General features: G+C 40.2%; 1 protein-coding gene across 4 annotated transcripts in view; it reads left to right on the forward strand.

Annotated features, from left to right (window-relative positions):
* Positions 1-19,392, forward strand: part of LOC149172872 (mRNA export factor GLE1-like) — a 404,516-nt gene that overhangs the window by 250,871 nt on the left and 134,253 nt on the right. For all 4 annotated transcript variants that reach the window (XM_089424451.1, XM_089424450.1, XM_089424449.1 and 1 more), the window contains one exon: positions 15,072-15,142. In XM_089424451.1, the coding sequence (XP_089280577.1) occupies positions 15,072-15,142 (71 nt within the window). The remainder of the gene's footprint in view (positions 1-15,071; positions 15,143-19,392) is intronic.

Below are 19,392 nucleotides of genomic sequence, written 5' to 3' on the forward strand. Positions count from 1 at the left end.
AAAATAAATTCATATCTCCATGAATACTTATCGAAATCGAATGATCTTTAGATCAATCCTACACCTCTCGACGAGAGGAATCTAATAAAAATATTATCAGCCATGAATAAGATGACCCACATGAAGTTTTGCCCTAGTTGCCAATTTTAACACTCCCTCTCAACTATGGAGAACTTCATCTGCAATCTGTCTATCGGTTGTTACTATTCATCCATCAAATGCACTGCCCTGTACAGCCTGACCCTTGCCCTGCTCTGCTCTATTTTGCCTGTTCTGCTTTGTCTTGTTCTGCCCTGTACTGATCTGTACGACTTTGCTCTGTTATGCGCTGCTCTGCTTTGTTTTTTTCTCCTCTGCTTTTGTCCGAATTATGAAGAAGAAGAAATGATCGAGGATGTATCATACTGACTCAAAGTCAGTCTCAGAGTATGTACCACTAGTCCCAGACCAGTCTCAACCAACCCGAAGTCAGCGTCATAGTGAGTACAACTCCACTGGTCCCAGACCAGTATCATCCTCCACTGAATCAAAGTCAGTCTCAGAGTGCGTACTATTGGTCCCAGACCAGTCTCAACTGACCCAAAGTCAGCTTCATAGTAAGTACCACTCCTACCACTGGTCCCAGACCAGTATCATAGTCTTAGAGAGTGTACCACTGGTCCCAGACTAGTCTCAACCGACCCGAAGTCAGCGTCATAGTATGTACCACTCTCACTGGTCCCAGACCAGTACTGCACTGACACGAAGTCAGTCTGAGAGTATGTACCATTGATCCCAGACCAGTCTCAACGACCCGAAGTCAGTGTCATAGTATGGTACAACTCCTACCACTGGTCCCAGACCAGTATCATTGATCCCAGATCAATGGAGGTCATCCTAGCGTAGGGAGTACGGTAGATACAACGATGCATCCATCGGTACTCCTATGGTCCCTAACTTCATTTCCCTACTCATTTTGATCAGATGAGAGGTACTTCCCATGAGTCCCAACCTGCATGGGTAGGATGCCTCGACAAGAGAACTAATCAACCCTGTCCTCATAGGAGAACACATCAATCCTGCTACAATCGCCATGGAGAACACATCAATCCAGGCCTCACAAGAGAACACATCAATCCTGCTACAATCGCCATGGAGAACACATCAATCTAGGCCTCACAGGAGAACACATCAATCCTGCTACAATCGCCATGGAGAACACATCAATCCAGGCCTCACAGGAGAACTAATCATCCTGCTACACAGGAGAGCAAATCATCTTGTTCCACAACAGAGCGAATCATCTTGTTCCACAAGAGAGCGAATCATCTTGTTCCAGTGTGCACCACCAGGGGAGGGCGAGTCACCCTGTGGTCATATGTTTCTCCAGTAAGAACCACAAGCCCTCAGAGCTCTTAGAGCTCAATGTATGCAACATGCAGGACCCTTGTACAAGGGTTTCTTGACGACTCTAAGTCATTTGGGAAAATCACAGATTAGATCTTTCCTCGAGGCTTTGACAAGGTGTATCGACCTATACATCATCTTAATGCGATGGAGCCTCCTTGCTCATCAACTTACCATATCCCAGATGATGTCTATCTGCTGGAGCAATCGACGAATATGGGATTCCTCAATAATCGAATCCCACCTCTGGTTGTTACAGAGAATCACAGTGGTATTCAATGTAAATCCAAATAGCTCACTGAAGAGCTTTCGCAACTAGACTGCGTCACAGGAGGCAATGCTAGCAGCAATATATTTTGCTTCGGCGGTGCTCAAAGCCACCGACTTCTGCTTCTTGCTCATCCAGGATACCGAAGCAGATCCCAAGGTGAAACAGCGTTCGGAAGTGCACTTACGATCCACCACACTGCTTGCCCAATTAGCATAAGTATATCCAAGTAGTCTCACATCTTCGGCAGTGTACCTTAACCCATTAGTAATTGTGCCACGAAAATATCTCAGAAGATTCTTTGCATCAATCCAGTGATGCTCAATCAAATATGAGCTCACAATGCTAACTGCAAAACATATGTTCAGACGGAGGTTCACCAATAACATCAATGCGAATGAGTTTATGAAACTCAGAGGCATTTCCCAATTCTGCTCCAACATCACTACCATATAACTTCTAAAAGTTAAGATCCTCGATGTAGTCACAGGCTTGCAGTCCATCATATCGAATCTTTCCAATAGCTTTACCACATATTTTCCTTGAGATAGGAAAATTTCCCTTGGCTTCTGCCACACTTCAAGTCCTTGGTCCTTCATTTCAAATTCAGAAGCCAACTCCCTCTTACATTTGTGAAAGAGAGGGTCTGCACCTGTTAGAAAGAGGTCATCCACATACGACACTAGCATGAGAGGCTTGTCATCTAACCTTAAAGTAAATGTTAGGATCGGCTTCACTCGTAGTGAATCCCAGCTTCATCAAGTAACTATCGATCCTCTCATACCATGCTCGGGGTGCTTGCTTCAGCCCATAGAGAGCCTTCTTCATCCTGCATACATGAGATTTTCGATCATAAATCTCAAATCTTTCGTGTTGCTCCACGTAGATCTCTTCTTTGATCGAACCATGCAAAACACGGTCTTGAAATTCATCTGATGTAGGTTCCATCCTTGTGAAGCCGCAAGGGCTATGATCGAGCGGATGGTCGTATATCTGGCAACAGGTGCAAATATCTCATCATAGTCTATACCTTCCTTCTGGGAGAAACCACGAGCAACAAAATGAGCCTTATACTTTTTCGTACTTCCATCTACTGCATGCTTTATCTTGTAAAGCCACTTTGACGTGACAACTGTCTTGTCCTGGGGTCTGGGAACTACTTCCCAGACATCTTTCTTCATAATAGACTCATATTCTTCGGTCATAGCATCCTTCCATACTTGATGCTTGACGACATCTGAGAATGATGAAGGCTCATTTTGTATAATCGTGCTCATGATGGTCAGGTATCCCTGATACCTGTTAGGTTTCTTACTTTCATAGAAGGTTCCTCGGGGTGGAGCGTGTCCTTTAGCATCATCAAGTATCCCCCTAAGCCATGAAGGCCTCTTCTTAGAAGAGGAAGGCTCAGGTGGATAAATAGGATCCATGTGTTCCTCCACATCAGACATTGTTACATCATCTAGCCATAGAGACAGCTTCCACAATCGTACGGTTCTTCCTTTCCACCACACCATTCTGCTCAGGAGTATGTGGTGTAATAGTCTCCCTCTTAATGCCAGCCTCAGATATGCCTGAGTGAACCAACTGTAATATATCGGAGGTCTTGCTTTGACTTGGGGGAATGGTCCCCTTTTGAGCTTTCCTTCGGCACATCCCGGACATATACCTTCTTTCTCTACTTGGAATTCGGGTATCCTTGTTACCATCTATCTTACATCGGGTAGAGCTTTGTAATGAAGATGGGAAAACCTCTGATGCCAAAGCCCGGACTGAATAGATGTGTCATAAGATATGACACCTAGCGGACTTCCATCGGCCTGATATAATGAATTCAACACGAAACCCAAGAGTAAAGGCATCTTTAACATTATTTTTCCATATACGTACCTTGCCATCGCTGAAGGTTACTTTGTAGCCTTTGTCTTCCATTGCCGAGATGGACACTAGGTTCTTTCGGAGGTCAGGTGCATTTAATACATCTTGGAATTTCTAGCCTTCTTAAATGGTTGTCCTCTTCCTTGATTTCCAGCATTCCTTTTACCCTTGCTATTCTACCCTTGTTTCTTCTTGAATGCATCTAGCCATTAATTCCTCGAAACTAGGAATTACATTATAGTTCAGAAGAGTAGTCCTGAACACGTACCATTCGGATGGTAATCCTCTAAGTGTCGTGAGTGCCATTTCCCTGTTAGTAATAGCCTCCCCAATAAATAGGAGATCGTCCCTGATTTCGGTGATCCTTAAGAAGTATGCTTGCATACTCTCATCTTTACCCTTCTTGATTTCCCTCAGCTTATATCTAAGAAACAAAACTTGATTTGCATCATTAACTTTAAATAAACTCACCAGTCTATTGTAGATTTCCTTGGAGGTGTCCAGTTCAGAGATGTTGGCCACCAAGTGCTTGTCGATAGAGTCCCGGATGATCTTCTTCTTTTTGACTTCTCCGTTTTTCCATTTGTTCCAGGCAGCAGCGGATGCATTTGATGGAGGCTCAACAATATTGCCTCTTACATGGTCCAACACTCCTTGATCTTCTAGGGTTAGATCGATAGACATCTTCCATCCGTGATAGTCAGCTTTCTCACGGAGCTTGTCTTCGGCAGGAAAGAGTGTTGAGGACCCCATAGTTCTTTTAGGATAGCCTTGCCAATCTTCTCTTCAGTGATTGCTCTTGCTCTTGCTTGGGCTTTGTCTTCACCTCAGCTCTGATACCATGTTAAGTTATGGTATGTTCTATGCTTATAACCGTTTATTTCTTTTCCTTATTATATTCCACAGATTAGCAATCACATGTACATAAAGTAAAACGCAGATAGAACATTAAACGATCGACAGAAAACAAGCCAAGACAAGAGACACAAGATGTGGCGGCTAGCCAGGGACAAACCCCACAATGTGTGGGGAAACCCTTTGATCAAATCTTCTTTTATCTTCAATAATTCAGCAGAGAGAATAGTACAATAAATCTGATTTATATCAGCAGTAGCAAACCCTAGATCAGCAACATCAACATTAGTGGCTTCATCATCAAACTAGGGCAGACGATATCTCACAAATCGATCGTCAAATCGGCTTGATTCCACCACCAAAAGTTGCGGCTTCCAGAGGAGGTTCAGATGAACCTACAACACAGTTCAGATGAGGAGATCTTCTAGTCCACGCAGGTCAAACTTTACTTTTGCAGTTGCAGCTTCAGTTTCGACAGCGTCCGACTTCAAACTAGGGCAGTCGATATCTTGCAAACCGTCCGTCGGATTGACTTGATTCCACCACCAAAAGTTGCGGCTTTCAGAGGAGGTTCAGATGAACCTACAACGCAGTTCAGATGAGGAGATCTTCTAGTCCACGTAGGTCAATATTTACTTCTGCAGTTGCAGCTTCAGTTTCGGCAGCTTCCGGCTTCAAACTAGGGCAGTCGATATCTTGCAAACCGTCCGTCGGATTGACTTGATTCCACCATCAAAAGTTGCGGCTTTCAGAGGAGGTTTAGATGAACCTATAGCGTAGTTCAAATGAGGAGATCTTCTAGTCCACGAAGGTCAATCTTTACTTCTACAGTTGCAGCTTCAGTTTCGGCAGCTTCCGGCTTCACATGTGTGAGGGAGAGACCCTTTTCTGCACAATAGAGAAGAGACTCTTTTTTGTGCAGTAGAGAGAGATGTGATGAGATGAGTGAGTCCAAATGAGGAAAAGTCCTCTTGTATTTATACACAACGTTGGTGTTTGAATAGATGCGATTGTTGGGCTTCTGAGCCTACATGAGTTGTAGGTCGGCTTGATAATAATTCCATATTCAAAATAAATTCATATCTCCATGAATACTTATCGGAATCGGATGATCTTTCGATCAATCCTACACCTCTCGACGAGAGGAATCTAATAAAAATATTATCAGCCATGAATAAGATGACCCACATGAAGTTTTGCCTTAGTTGCCAATTTTAACAATGGCCTTTACCATTTCATGCCAATAGGGAGAGCGAAGCACATTGAATGGTACACTGCAAGCACAAAGAAATCAGACTATCTTTCCATCGACGTCATCCCTCCCAGCAACATTAAGGAAATCCCCTATTGTTCTTTTACCTCCAGAGCTTCTAGAAGTACCATGAGGAGATGAGCTACCAAATCTAGAGGTTGCACTTGATTCAGAATGAGTTTTTTGTTTCTTTCTTTTTTGTTGTGTAGCCTCCTCTATTTGGATGTATTTTCTTCTTTGTTCAGATGAAATGTTTGGGCAAATTTGTATCCCCACAACACCCTTTTTATCATCACTGTCCGTCACCCCACAAAGATGCCTCCTCACACGAGTATATGAACCACTAAATGGTTTTCCTCCATGGCAACCAAGAGGGCAAAAGAATTTGTAGCTTCCACCACCATTTCCCCCTTCAAGTTTGGTCACATAGTTCCACAAGAGTGTTAATGTAGCGTTCCCCTCTAGTGTTTCAGTTTCCCCTTCAGGTTCAACTTCATCCCCTTCCTCTTCAAACCCTTCCTCCTCATCATACATTGGGTCACTCATATTGGGACCACTGTCCTCTTGTGCTTCTTCCCTTCTATTCCTACTCCCCCTTGCCATCATTAAAACAAAAATTGGAATGATACATAGAAGCCAAAAGGACACCATCTTGGAATATGGATATAGGTGGTGGACAACCTACAAGTAAAGGAGAAAGTAGAAACAATGGGAAAGAGTAGGAGAGGGAGGAGAAGAATACAAAAAAAATGTCAAAAAAATAAGGGAGTTTGGGGTTTGCACTTACCTCTTTAGCTCTTGTAGATGAAGTCCTCCAAGCTCCTACTCCAAGCTCCTCCTCCTTCACTCCTCCAAGCTCTCCTCTCTTCTCTTCTCCTCTCCTCTCTTCTCTTCTCTTCTCCAACTCTCATAAACTCAAAGTGAGTAAATGAGGGATGAATGGGGGCTTTAATCCCTTCATTCCTCAGCCTAACCCAAGGTGGACCCATCCCCAACAAGCCAACTCACACACAAAAAAAAAAAAAAAAAAAAACAGTTTTCTTTGGCTGTGCGGCGAAAAAAAGGAAGCGCGTATGGAATCGTACGCGATCCGTACGATTCGGCCTCCGAAGTGTGGCGCTTCGGACACACGCTTCCGGAATTTCCAGGAAGCGTGTTTATTAGTCCGAAATGCATTTCGGTTTTTCTGAAGCACGTTTTCGACAACGCTTCCGCCACGCATCCGTATGGATCATGTTTCAGGGTTTAGATCCGGGGGGGGTGTTTCTTGCAACACTGATATATATATATATATATATATATATATATATAGATATATATATTGCAAAAGTAATTCAAGGAATACATCTCACAATCCATGATTACATCACTGTATATATATATATATATATGCAAAAGTAATTCAAGGAATACATCTCACAATTCATGATTACATCACTGTCTCAGTATAGTTATTACATCAAGGTAGTTTTAGTGATGAGACCGTCTCTCTATACAGTGCCACCCATAGTTTAGTTATGTTATTCAATGACAAGTTTGGGCTCTCTATACATTGCATCTCTACACAACTCTATGCACATAGACATGACTGTCTCAGTATACTTTTCACAGTCTCAAATTCTGTCTATGAATATGATCTTAATAGCATGATGCTCGGATCATAACATAGTCTCACTAACATGTCAACAATATGTTGAAGTCAAAAATACCTTAAAGATGAATTGGGAAGGTCGTGAAGCAGTTTCGGTGATGTCAAGACCACTAATGTCATGGTGCTAGAAGGTCTCCAAGGAAGTCGTAATGAAAGGATACTAATGATGGGCAACTCAAGCAAAAGAAGCATCAAGGTGAAGATCTCCTCTTCACACACCAAGTAAGTATCTTTCAATTTTATAATCAGATTTGGTTAAATGATTTCATGATTGCAGGGGGATTTATAAATCGGTTAGTTAATCGAAAGTCCTTGCATAGAATAAGGAGGATTGTCATAATCCTCATAGAAAATAGAAATCATTGATATCTATGGAAAGGTCTATAAAGGTCAAGCATTGTTTGAATCCATCAAGAGATTCATAGGATTCATATGATATCACGCAAAATTCCTCTCATACCTAAATAGCAGAAGAGGAGACATAAAGAGAGGTATACGAAATGCTATTTATACTCTTGGAAATTAGAGTAAAGAAGGTCACTTAGATCTACACAATAGTAAAGGTATCAAAGAATGAAGGAATAACTTCATGAAGATCTAGGAAAGGTGATAAGAAGGTAGTCATCATTGATGAGCAAGGTAACAAATATCAATGCACAAACAAGGTTACCTCACCCGACAATTTGTGGTCTCTATGCTAGATAGAGAAAGACAAGTTGCAGTCTATAGTATTAAAGGATGAAAGAATTCAACCATGTGCAGAAAAGTAGACAAGGTTGGCCCTCAAGCAAAGACAAAAATAAATATAGTTAAGATTCAATGCTATAAAAAGATTTTGGAAGTTCATATCACTGAAAGATGGTGGAAGCTAAAGAAACGGGTCAAGGAAAGAGGGAGTATCAAATCTCTCCTATGAATAAGATAATATCCCTCACAAAAGGATCCTATCATAAGCTACTATATCTTGTGTTATAAGATATGACAAAAATAATAAGATGCATCATGGCATCATGAAAGCATTAGAAGCAAGAGCTCGTGACATCACCATGGATATCATGAAGGACAAAAGGGACAAAATCCATGGCAGTCAAACATGAAGGATATAGCTCTTGGGAATCTCATTGAACATTGAAGGAAAGAAAGATGTCATCCAGGACAAGGCTCATCATACATTAAGGCAAAAAGGAAACATCTGCCAGATAAGGATATGCAAGATCCTCAAGATTCTCTAAAGGAATCCTCATCAGAGGGTTCACTAATCTAGAGAGGGAGAAAGTGTTTCATCAGGAACTCCAACTTATGGAATTCATGGGTTAATGACATGATGACATGAAGCAGATCAAGGGATTGAAGATCTTTTCAATCAAGGAAGCTGCTGGAAGAACCCTAGATGACCTAAAGGTAAAATGAGGTATGTATGCTTGTGTTTAGTATTATAATGTCATGTCATATGATTTTAGGTAACAATGGACCATTACTTCTATCTTGAGAAGCACAATCAAGAGAAAAAGGATCTTCTCCTCTGAAAGAATGCAGGAAGGCATAAGTCACACTAGATGAAATCAACATAGTATGTCCTCATATGAAGTTTGTGGTAGTTGACTAAGAAACTCTGATTAAAAGCTCTGGGAAATGGAATGTGTGAGGAAGGAAGAGATCGTGAGATATGCAACCATGGTGAAGGCAATCAACGTCCAAAAGACCAAGAAGATTTGACTAGGAAATCTCCCAGAAAGATATAAATACTTTGATGAAAGTCTGAAAAAGATGAAGACCCTTGACAATGGATATCTTTGGGAGATATGTCAATAAGTGTGCAGGACACTGATACCTACAACAAGATGTCATGATGAAGAGGCATCTCATAATGTATGATTTAATTTAATATGATGTTTTGATTTCTTGAATAATATTTGGATGACTTCATGTAGGGCTACTAGAACAAGACTTGTAAGTACAAGTACAACCAGCATTCATGCGATGGATGGAAACTCCTGAAAGAAGCATGGAGAGAAAAGAAGTAGCGATATGAAGAAAGTTCCAGATGTATACCAAGAATGCCACTTTCCATGAAGAAATGAATGACATGACGAAATAAGAAGGAAAGTGATCGATGGTTGTTGCCCTACAAGGAAGAAGCTCAACTAAATTTTATGACATCAAGAGGAGAAGTTGATCAAGCAGTTGAAGAACCCACGAAGAAGAAGCTGCTGATGTATAAAAGAGTCCCTAGCTAAGAGGGAGCTCTGACAGGTCCCTGATCAAGAGGGAGTTTGAATTAGATCACCCTTGATTACAAAGGAGTGACAATTGTGTTTTTCCATTTCATGTGTCATGCACTAGACCAGGACTAACAACCGTAAGTCTAGATGAAGGCCATGAATGGAAATGTAGACACATGATAGACACAACATTCTTGTCTTCACTTGGGAAGAAAGAATGGGAGGATTGGGTAATCATTTGACATCCGATACTCTTCGAGGATGTGTAGGGCATCCAAGGTAAGAATAGGCTTGAGGACTGATATTCTTTGAGGGCTGGGAACCCAAGATAAGAATAGTCCTAGAAGGTCATACTTAGTGAACACCCGGGTGGGTATGTACCTTGAGAGACAATGATGAAGGTGTCTATAAATCATTGGTCTCGCCAACATTGTAGCTCATGGTCTCATGGAGAGATGGAGCTGTTAGTCAAGGCCTTGCACTATGACAATGCTGATTGATATGATGCTATACAAATGGGATTACCAATCTGATTCTTCTTATGAGAAATTCTTTAGATTGAGAATAACGAAGTACCATTGTAAATACCTCCCTAGTTAAGAGGGAGTGTTGAAGAAAAGGGTAACTAGGTTCGGTATTTGTCAATGTAATTTTGATCTTTGTACTTGTCAAGTAAAATAATTATTATTTTTATAAATAATATGAATGAGTTTCTTGCTCATTCCATAGGTCTAGGAAAGTCAAAGAGTCAAAATTATATTGAAGATCTCTACTTGAGCATCTATGCTATGAAAATGGGTCAACCTAGTTTTTAGCAACACTCCAAATGACAAGCACCATCCTCTCTGTCACGTTGTTTTGGAAATCGAATTAAAAGGCAGTCAAGTCGGCTCAAATAATAGACACATCGGTTCAGCAATACAAGTTGGCTTATTTATGGAGACAAAACCACTATATATACCCCATTAGGGTCTGCGCAGAAGGAGGGACAGAACTCAGATACATCTGAGATTTTCGGACAAGATTACAGGGTTTCAGAACTTCGCATAAACCTCTGCTACTTCGGATACATCTAAAATTTCGCTAATAATCTCAGTGATATCTCGGACAAGTAATGGAACAGGAATCTCAGATGAAGACTATGTTGCAGTGTTACAGTTGAAAAAGGAGTCTATAAGTTTTCGAATGGATATTACAGTCTCGGCATAATGAGAAGGAGCAGTGATGACAGTGACAAAGATAATCACAATCTCAACTATTACAATCTCGACATAATGAGGAGGAGCAGTGATGACAGTGACAAGGATTGTCACAGTCTCAACCTAATGATGATGGAAGGATCTCATAGTGACACACTTTATCTCGACTTACATTAAGGTGCAGTCATGATCCTATCACAGTCATGATCTCGTTCTTGAAGGTTATGATCTCGATGAAGGTGCAGAGATAATCTTAGTGGTGATCTCAATGAGCAGTCATGGTGCAACAATGATGATCTCGGTGAAGCAGTAATGATGATGATGATCTCAACAGTAATAAGAGGATTGGTGTCTTGGTCTGGGAGTGGCTTGATAGGTCAAGGGTCATGGTCTTGGTGTTTGTCAATTAGAATCTCTATAAGAAGATTTATGTGCGGGTTTTCCTCTCCAAGAGGGAGAGGTTTTGGCCCTGGCAGAATGCCAACTTCTTGTGTTCTTGTTTCTTTGTTTTGGTAGCAGTTTGATGAAGTAAACACACACACTCATAATAAGAAGAAGATCAAGATAAGATAAATAGTGAAAGCATTTCGCAAATCGCTATCAAGTATAGAAGAATCTATCTAATGCTAACTGCCCTAGATTCTTCAACACAAGATAGTTAAAATTTTTACAAAAACAACTTTCCTTTGAAGGTTTGTTCATATCCACGATGTCACAAGGCACCTCCTCATGCAAAGAGTTTGCCTCTAGATATGTAGAGAAGGCAATGTTCCTTATCCCTAAATACCTGAAAGGGTGAAATCCAACACCAAATATGTGAAAATGGATTAACTATTGTGTCCTTTGTTGGACACAGATTGTCATTGATGTCAATATGGCAATATTCAAGAGGAGGAGACAGAGCATATCGGAGCCAAGAGGAGCAAAAGGAGCCAAGAGGAGCGGACCAAGCCAGAGGAGCCACATATATCGGAGGAGTGCCAGAGCAAGAGGAGCCATATCGAAGGAGTGTCAGAGCAAGAGGAGCCATCGGAGGAGCTACAGGAGCAAACAGAGTGGACCAAGAGGAGCAGATGGAGCAAGAGGAGCAATATATATGGAGCAAATGGAGAAAATGGACCGAGAGGAGCAGATGGAGCAAGAGGAGCCAAGAGGAGCCATATATATATTACAAGCAAATAGGGCCATCGGAGGAGAAAACCCATATATATATGCCTTAACACTATCGGCGGGCACATATTACAAACAACAATGCCAAAGGAAGAACTATCGGGAGTACTGAGGAGTATATATATATATATATATATATATAGAGAGAGAGAGAGAGAGAGAGAGAGAGAGAGAGAGAGAGAGAGAGAGCGATATAATAACACGGACCCGCGGCTCCATTATAAACTGGCTAAATGTAATATCGCATCCGCTATGTCGCTGGTCTCAAAGGGCTGTCACTCCCAAAACCCCCGATTGCGATATACGGTTGTGGACCCGACGGGAATATAGACTGTGGCTTAATATCATATCGCATCCGCAGTGATTGCAAGTCATAAGGGATGGCGCTATAATCTGCCGATTGTGATAGAGGCATGGACCCGATGGACTTATTAAAAACAGTCTATAATATATCGCATCCAGAATGTCGGAACTGTTCAAGGTGCAAGCTCCGAAATCCGGAGCCGAAACTCTTATCAAGCAAAATAGAAAGCATATCGGGTCCGCGGAGCAGAGAATCCTTATCGCATCAGCGAAATCCGGAGCCGAAACTATTATCAAGTGAAGTGTAAAATCATATCGGGTCCGCAGAACTCTTGTATCGCATCGGAGCAGCGGAGGTAGCGATCGCCGAAATCATCCGGAGCCGAAATTATATTTGGAGCAGCCTAAAGGAGATCGGGTCCGCAACCCATCAAGACTCGCCGATAAGGAATCCGCCGATATGACGGATTCGAATTCAGTTTAGGAAGAAATGTAAGGAGGCATCGGGTCCGCGTTACGTCGGAGGAATGGGTCTATTGTTTACAGCGAACGCTGATGTTCATCGGACCCGAAACAATATTAAAGGGAGTCTAAAGCCATATCGGGTCCGCACCTCGTCGGAGGTCTGGGCTTAAGAGTTATTGTGACTGCCGAAATCCGGACCCGCCGATAATTGTAAAGGCGGGTGCATAATAATTGAAGTCCGGCATTTGAATTAGAGCGGGGGTTTATAATGTTTTCCGTGTATTATATGATAGATGGCCGCGGGGTTAAGGTATATATTAAAACCTGTGTAATGGTTGATTAAAGCGCTCGGTGATGGTTGATTAAAGGCTTGGTTGGTGGCTTCCGATGGGTGATTAAAACGCTCGGGTGGTGGCTTCCGATGGGTGATTAAAACGCTCGGGTGGTGGCTTCCGATGGTTGATTAAAACGCTTGGGTGGTGGCTTCCGATGGGTGATTAAACGCCTCCGATAAAGCCTGTAAGGTATTAACCACAGGTCAAGGGCCGAGTTTTATTTAAGAAAGGGGAGTTTGGGTTTTTCTACTCAGATTTTGGAACACTTGTATAGACAGAAGAAGCAAAGGAATGGAAGCCGAAGTGTCAAGCGATCAAGTGAGGAGGAAGCCAAAGAGCCAGCATGTAAGAGGAAACGAATGGACAGGGGCATGGAGCATATAAAAGCAGCAAAAATAGAACACTGTATGGGTTGTTCGTGAACAGTATAACCTGAGCATGAGATAGTGAAAGCAACAGAAGAAAAGGGGGCAGCAGAAGCAGTGGAAGCTGAAAAGAGCGCAACAGCACACCAGTGTATACCAAAGAGGTTGGAGCCTTAGAATTGAACAGGATTGAAGTCCTTGGGAGTTGGTGCTCCTAAGTCCAAGATTGGTGTCTTGGCAAAATAGAGTTGGTGCTCAGGAGGTTGGAGCCTCACCAAAGCCCAAGTTGGAGCTTGGCAACCAATTGTGACAATCTATTTATTGTATTTATTTTTCTGCACAGTTATATTAATAAAAGCATTTATTCCTGCTGTTCATTTTGTGTTCTGAACATATATGTTTTAACTAGTAAAACAATAGTGAGAAAAAGAAATACTGATTCACCCCCCTCTCAGTATTTCCAACATCCTTACCTGCAAAAGCTTTGATGAATGAGGAAACATGCCTCATGATATGTGGAATATGTCTTGAATGATGTATAATGCCCCCAAGGAACCTCTTTTAGCCTTATAGATGCTTCTAGCACCACATAGCAGCTTTATAAGAGGGGCATTTCTCCTTTAGCTTCCTTTCTTACGACATGTCATGCTTTAGACCTCAAATAAGGTAGTTTATTTTCTCCTCTAGCTATGTTTGTCCCTTACTTGCCATACATCCTTGGACACCTCTTGAAGTAGGATTCTCATCTTCTAGGGATTAATTCATGTTCACTTCCTCCATCCACATGGTTTGATTCCCTAGGTTCAAACAAGGAGCAAGGCTCCTCATTATTGATGCAACAAAATATAATGTAAGCCATATAACCATGTCTCCAAATAGGTGTCAAGTGTGCCCAAATGGAATCTCCTGGTGAAATGTGCTTATGAAAAAGCCTTCATCAAGCCAACCATGCTCCTACATCTTTGTTCTTCCTTAGATGATGAAAAGTGCTCAAGAAAAATAGAACAAAGTACACAGTCTCTAAGTCTCATCCTGCAACCTACGATTGTTACAAAACTCTGAAAATTTTCTATCATGCGGGGAGATAGAAAATTTCTATCATGCCCATGAAAATGTGGATTTCGACATGCATTTTCAAGTGGTAACAACAACCAAGAAATCTCACCCATATGGAATGTCATTACATGTGTTGCAAATCTTGACTCTTGCAAGTATAAAACTATAGTGGTTGTGTACGTGGGAATTTTATGTGACCTCAACTAAGAGGCTCAAATGTCAATATTTTGTAGAGAGAGTTACTTTTATCTTCCCAATTTTGGAAATCCTTCCTTTATAAGAGGTAGCCTCTCGAACATCCCGGTTGTTCCATGAACCTTTGGATCATTATATGGTGTCTTTTTTGTTATATCATATACATAAGAAATTGTCTTGATTTACTATCTGTAACTTCAAAGTCTCAACTTGTGTAGATTGTTGAGTCTAAACGTTCTACATGAGATGCGAATTTCTAGCATTTCTCATTATTAAATACAAGCTTTAAGCGTGACATAAACCCTGTTATTCATTATAGTCTACCTAGCTCCTATCAAATGGCATTGGTTAACCAATATATTCTGTGGTTGACATTGAATTTACCTTCTTGTTGGATGGTGGATCTTGTACAATTTGCTTTCATTGAAGTTAAATGCTATGCTGATATTATGGCTAAACATATATGAGCAGGAATTGAAAAATTGTGAAAGGCAGATTGGTGTACGACTAAGGCAAATAACTGGAACTCAAGAACAAGTAAGGTAAATAAATAATCTCTTATTTTATAAAAAATGCGCTGGTTTACGTCACTTTATGATAATTCTTAGAAAATTTGTGTATAGTTATAGAGTTCAGATGGTTATGGAGAGAGCAAAAAGGAGATGTGCACTGTTATAAACAGGCCTTGTTTATAGTTGAATATAGATATATCAGTAGATAGATAATACGTATTGATTGTTAAATTATAAGAATGATGATATTACAATGAATCTTGTGATGATCTACTTATAGCGTTGATTGGTCATGAGGTGAAGGGTTATGTACCTTTTGACTTTTCATTAAACAATTAATTTATTATTATTATGTTTAGATTCTAGAACATTGCTGTCCTCAAAGCATAGCAAATAAAATTCTCTCTAATTGAGCACGTTTTTGTGGTGGAATGAAGTTTATCTATTTTCAAGGTTTTGAGTTTCTTTGTGTTTTAGTGTTGGTAAGGTTTGTTTTGTATTGTTTGCATCTTAGTCTGAAGCCTTGACCTGATTATTTAACATGAAAGATTTTATGCTTCTTGATGATATTTTTCTCTTGGTTCCATTGTTGTATGTTTGATTGTGTTTCTTGCCCCTTTTGTTAATTGTAATTCATTCTTCTTGAGAGTGGAACCTTCAACAACATATAAGTGTGGACCTTGCCAATTAAACTCCATGAATTGTTTTTCAATGTTTTTGGTATAACTTCCCAAAAGCATCAACCATTCTGCACCTAGCACGATATCCATTTCTTCAAGCAGTAGAGCATAGAGTCTTATTTGTAAGTAAATTGGAAGTAAATTGTCATAGTTTTGAAATGTCTAACGTTTCAAGTGGACACTCCACCCATTGTTAGGGACAAGAGAAGCTATAATAATCAAAACGACTGATGAGATGGGAATATATAGGAGAGGTGAAAAAATAAGAAAAGTAGGATCAACAACTCATTTCTTCATTCTAATTCAAAGCTTTTTTGTGTTTTTGTGTCTCCTTGAGACAATCCTCTCCATAGAGGCTGACAATTTGAAGGTGTAGATTTTCATTTTGCTGGAGGCATTTATGCTAGAAAGGAGAATCCTACTTTTGAAGAGTTATGGGCTGCTTGCACTTTAGAGGAATCAAGACTGAAGGCTAAAAGCAATACTAAACGTCATAATGAAGATTCTCAAGCTTTTGTAGCTGAATCAAGGGGGAAGTTTGGAAAGAAGAAATTTGGATCTTAAAACAAAAATGCTGGTAACAAATCTCAAGGGGATAAAGAAATGTCCAAAGTCCAATGTTATGGATGTCATGAATATGGGCATTGTTGCCGCCTGGCTTGCAAACCTAAGTTAATGTGGGATGTTGTATCTCTGAGATAACGATGGTCAGTTATTAAGCCAGAGCATCTAAGATAATTGTTTTGTGGGTTTTGTTTTAATTTGGGAGACCAGTGGATGAAACAGATATAGAACTGATGTACCTAACCTCTTGAATAATATCAATATCTCAGCAGAGGGCTGCTATAAATATTTACACAGTGAAATAGCTTTTATGATGATGAGAAGAAACATAAAAGTAATATGATTTCCACAGTTTTCAAATTGAAAGCTAAATAATCATAAGTATGAAAACCTTTAAACTATGTTTAAAGGTTTGAGAAAATACACATGAGCTTACAAAAGATGTTGATGATTTATTGATTTTGAGGGAATTAATTAAACAAACAATCCATTAATTCATTCTCTTTATAGATTATCACTTCAAAAGCTTATAGGAATAGATTGAAATACAATTATTCCTACCTAGTTATCTCTGCAAGACACAAGTATATGAAGAAAAAACATAACGAATGACACTGGAAAAACTTACAGGAAACACAAACTGTGTAAAACAGAATTCAGAATCCTTTGCTTCGTATTAATGATCTAGAAAGATTTATTACATCAGATGTCTAGAAATGCTTCTTCAAGGGTGCAACCATTAAAAACTCGTGAAGGGAGTTATTTATACAACAGTAGGGCGAAAAATATCCTGAACTGCTTTTGCAAAAATAGATTATTAACAATCAAGAAATAAAACTATCTAATGATCTGGCACTATTTTGATGCTGCGCTGTTTGATGACTATTACTGAAAATGCTGAAAAATGGTTGAAGCTCGCTGACTATTCCCTCAAAAAATAAATGTTGTTCTATTATCCTTAATCAAGTAAATCTGTTAATTCTTCCCAGCGTTTCTTATCTGGGATAGAAATCTTTGTTATCCTCTTGTAGATTTCATCCATCTCGGTGTATTCAGCAAAAGTGGGTTTTACCAAAAATATATGCTTGATTTCATCTAGGATGAAGAAAGAATCCCTGAGTGTTTTTACTATGAGAGCTGGTGTTGCTGATCCTTTGATATTGGAAACTGAAGCTGCATGGGTGCCCACCTCTGTTAACTTCTTGACATAATCCTCAATTGGCATTAATTTATCATTAATAACCATCATAGAAGGTAAACCCTTGCTGACCAAAGGTTCAATCTTGTTGAAAAATCTCTGAACTATGTTGTTAACATTGCTGCACTTTTCTTGTAGCTGAAGGGTGAGATTTTTCTTAGTGATAATCTTCTTTACCTCTAATATCGTTGCAGTTCTGTCGTTTATTCTTAATTCCTCAAGCTCATAGTCATCCTTGGAATTTAGAAATTTGATTATATCAAAGGCAGTCTCTGGCATATCCTCCAGCTGCTTAGTTATGGTTTCCACTGCTTCCTGAGCTTTTTCCAAGAGATCTTTCTGATTGAATATTATCTTAATGGAGGGCCAAATCTCCTTGATTGCTTCTGTGATTTCTTCCCACAAAATTTCTTTTGCTAAACCCAACTTGTTTCCTATGAAGGAATCTGTGAGTTCTCTCTGCAACATTTCCACTTGGCCTTTGAGTCTGTTTGTTTCAGTTGTATGTGAATTGTCTGATATAGACTTCATAAGCCGTAATTCTTTGAGTTCATCCTTTAGTTTATTGATTTCTCCTATCTAGATAGACAGGTTCTGAACAACTTCAGTAAGCTGTTCAGCTCCTTCTGCTGTACTTGTTGCTGATGTAGTGGCTGAAGTAGAAACTCTGGTGATGGGAACTGCTGCAAGAGAGACTACATCCATTGAAGTTTGAATGTTCTTGATAGCTTCCTCCTTCTCCTTAACCAATTTCTCCATTTTCTCCTCCATTTGTTTTATTTGCAAATTCTGTTCTATGATGAGCTTCATCATATCTGACTTTTGAGTCTCTGTCTCCTCGATTTCTTTGGCCATTGGATCCTCAGATGTTGTAGTTTCAGTTGTTTCTTTAATGCTGCAACCTCAGTGTTCTTTTTCTTAATGAGCTCCTCTGCAGCATTTATGTTTGAGGGATCATATCCCATCCTTAGCACTAGGTTTTCCAAGGATTGAATCTTGGTATCCTTTGCTAACGAGGAGACCTTCTCCAACTTTAATTCTGACTGAGTGTTGGCCAATGTAACCTGCATTTTTGACAAACTCATAGCAGTGTTTGTCAAGGTTGAAGCAATCATCTGTCCATTTCGTTTGTGCATTTCAATTTGATCATTTGGATGCACATCCTTTACATTAAACTCAAAAGAAGTGTGTTTCTGGTATTGTGCTGCAGTCCTGGGCTGAGGAACTTGGGCCTGCAAGAAAGCCATTTGCATCTTCCCCTTCTCAGAGTCAAAGACTGAAAGAAGCCTTGCTTGAGAGCTGGAAGAATGCTTCCAGAACTGGGTGTAAGTATTTAACTTCAATTCTTCATTCTTTCTTTTGATTTCACTAAAGACATGGAAGATGTCTTCCTCTTTATTCTCTGGAATGCCTCCAACAACTTGGACTATCTGCTGTTCATGAGAAGTGGTAGATTAAGTTGGAGATTGTATAGACTATTCACCAGACTGTGAATCCATATTCATAGAGACCCTTTGTTTGTTTTTCCTGTGAAAGACTTTGAGGCCTTGGCTTGTTGCCTCCATTGCAGGTGAAGATTGTTCTTCCCTCCCTCTCTTGGTAGTCTTTTCTTGTGCAATGGGAGTTTGCATATTTGATGTAGAGACTGCCTGTTCCTCAGCCTCTTGGAGGGTATTATCTGTCCATTCCAACTGATTCTTGCACTGTTCTATCTTAGGCCTAGCTGTATGATGATATGGTGTGAACTTATTTTCCACCCTGAGTTTGGAGATGACTCCCAATGGGTCATATGACCAAGAGAAACTGAGAGCAAATTTCATTTCTTTTAACAGCTTATC

This window comes from Pinus tabuliformis, chromosome 4_2 (assembly GCF_031772625.1).
Source record: "Pinus tabuliformis cultivar Carrire ecotype Pingquan chromosome 4_2, CPIR1, whole genome shotgun sequence".
Classification (NCBI taxonomy): Eukaryota; Viridiplantae; Streptophyta; class Pinopsida; order Pinales; family Pinaceae; genus Pinus; species Pinus tabuliformis.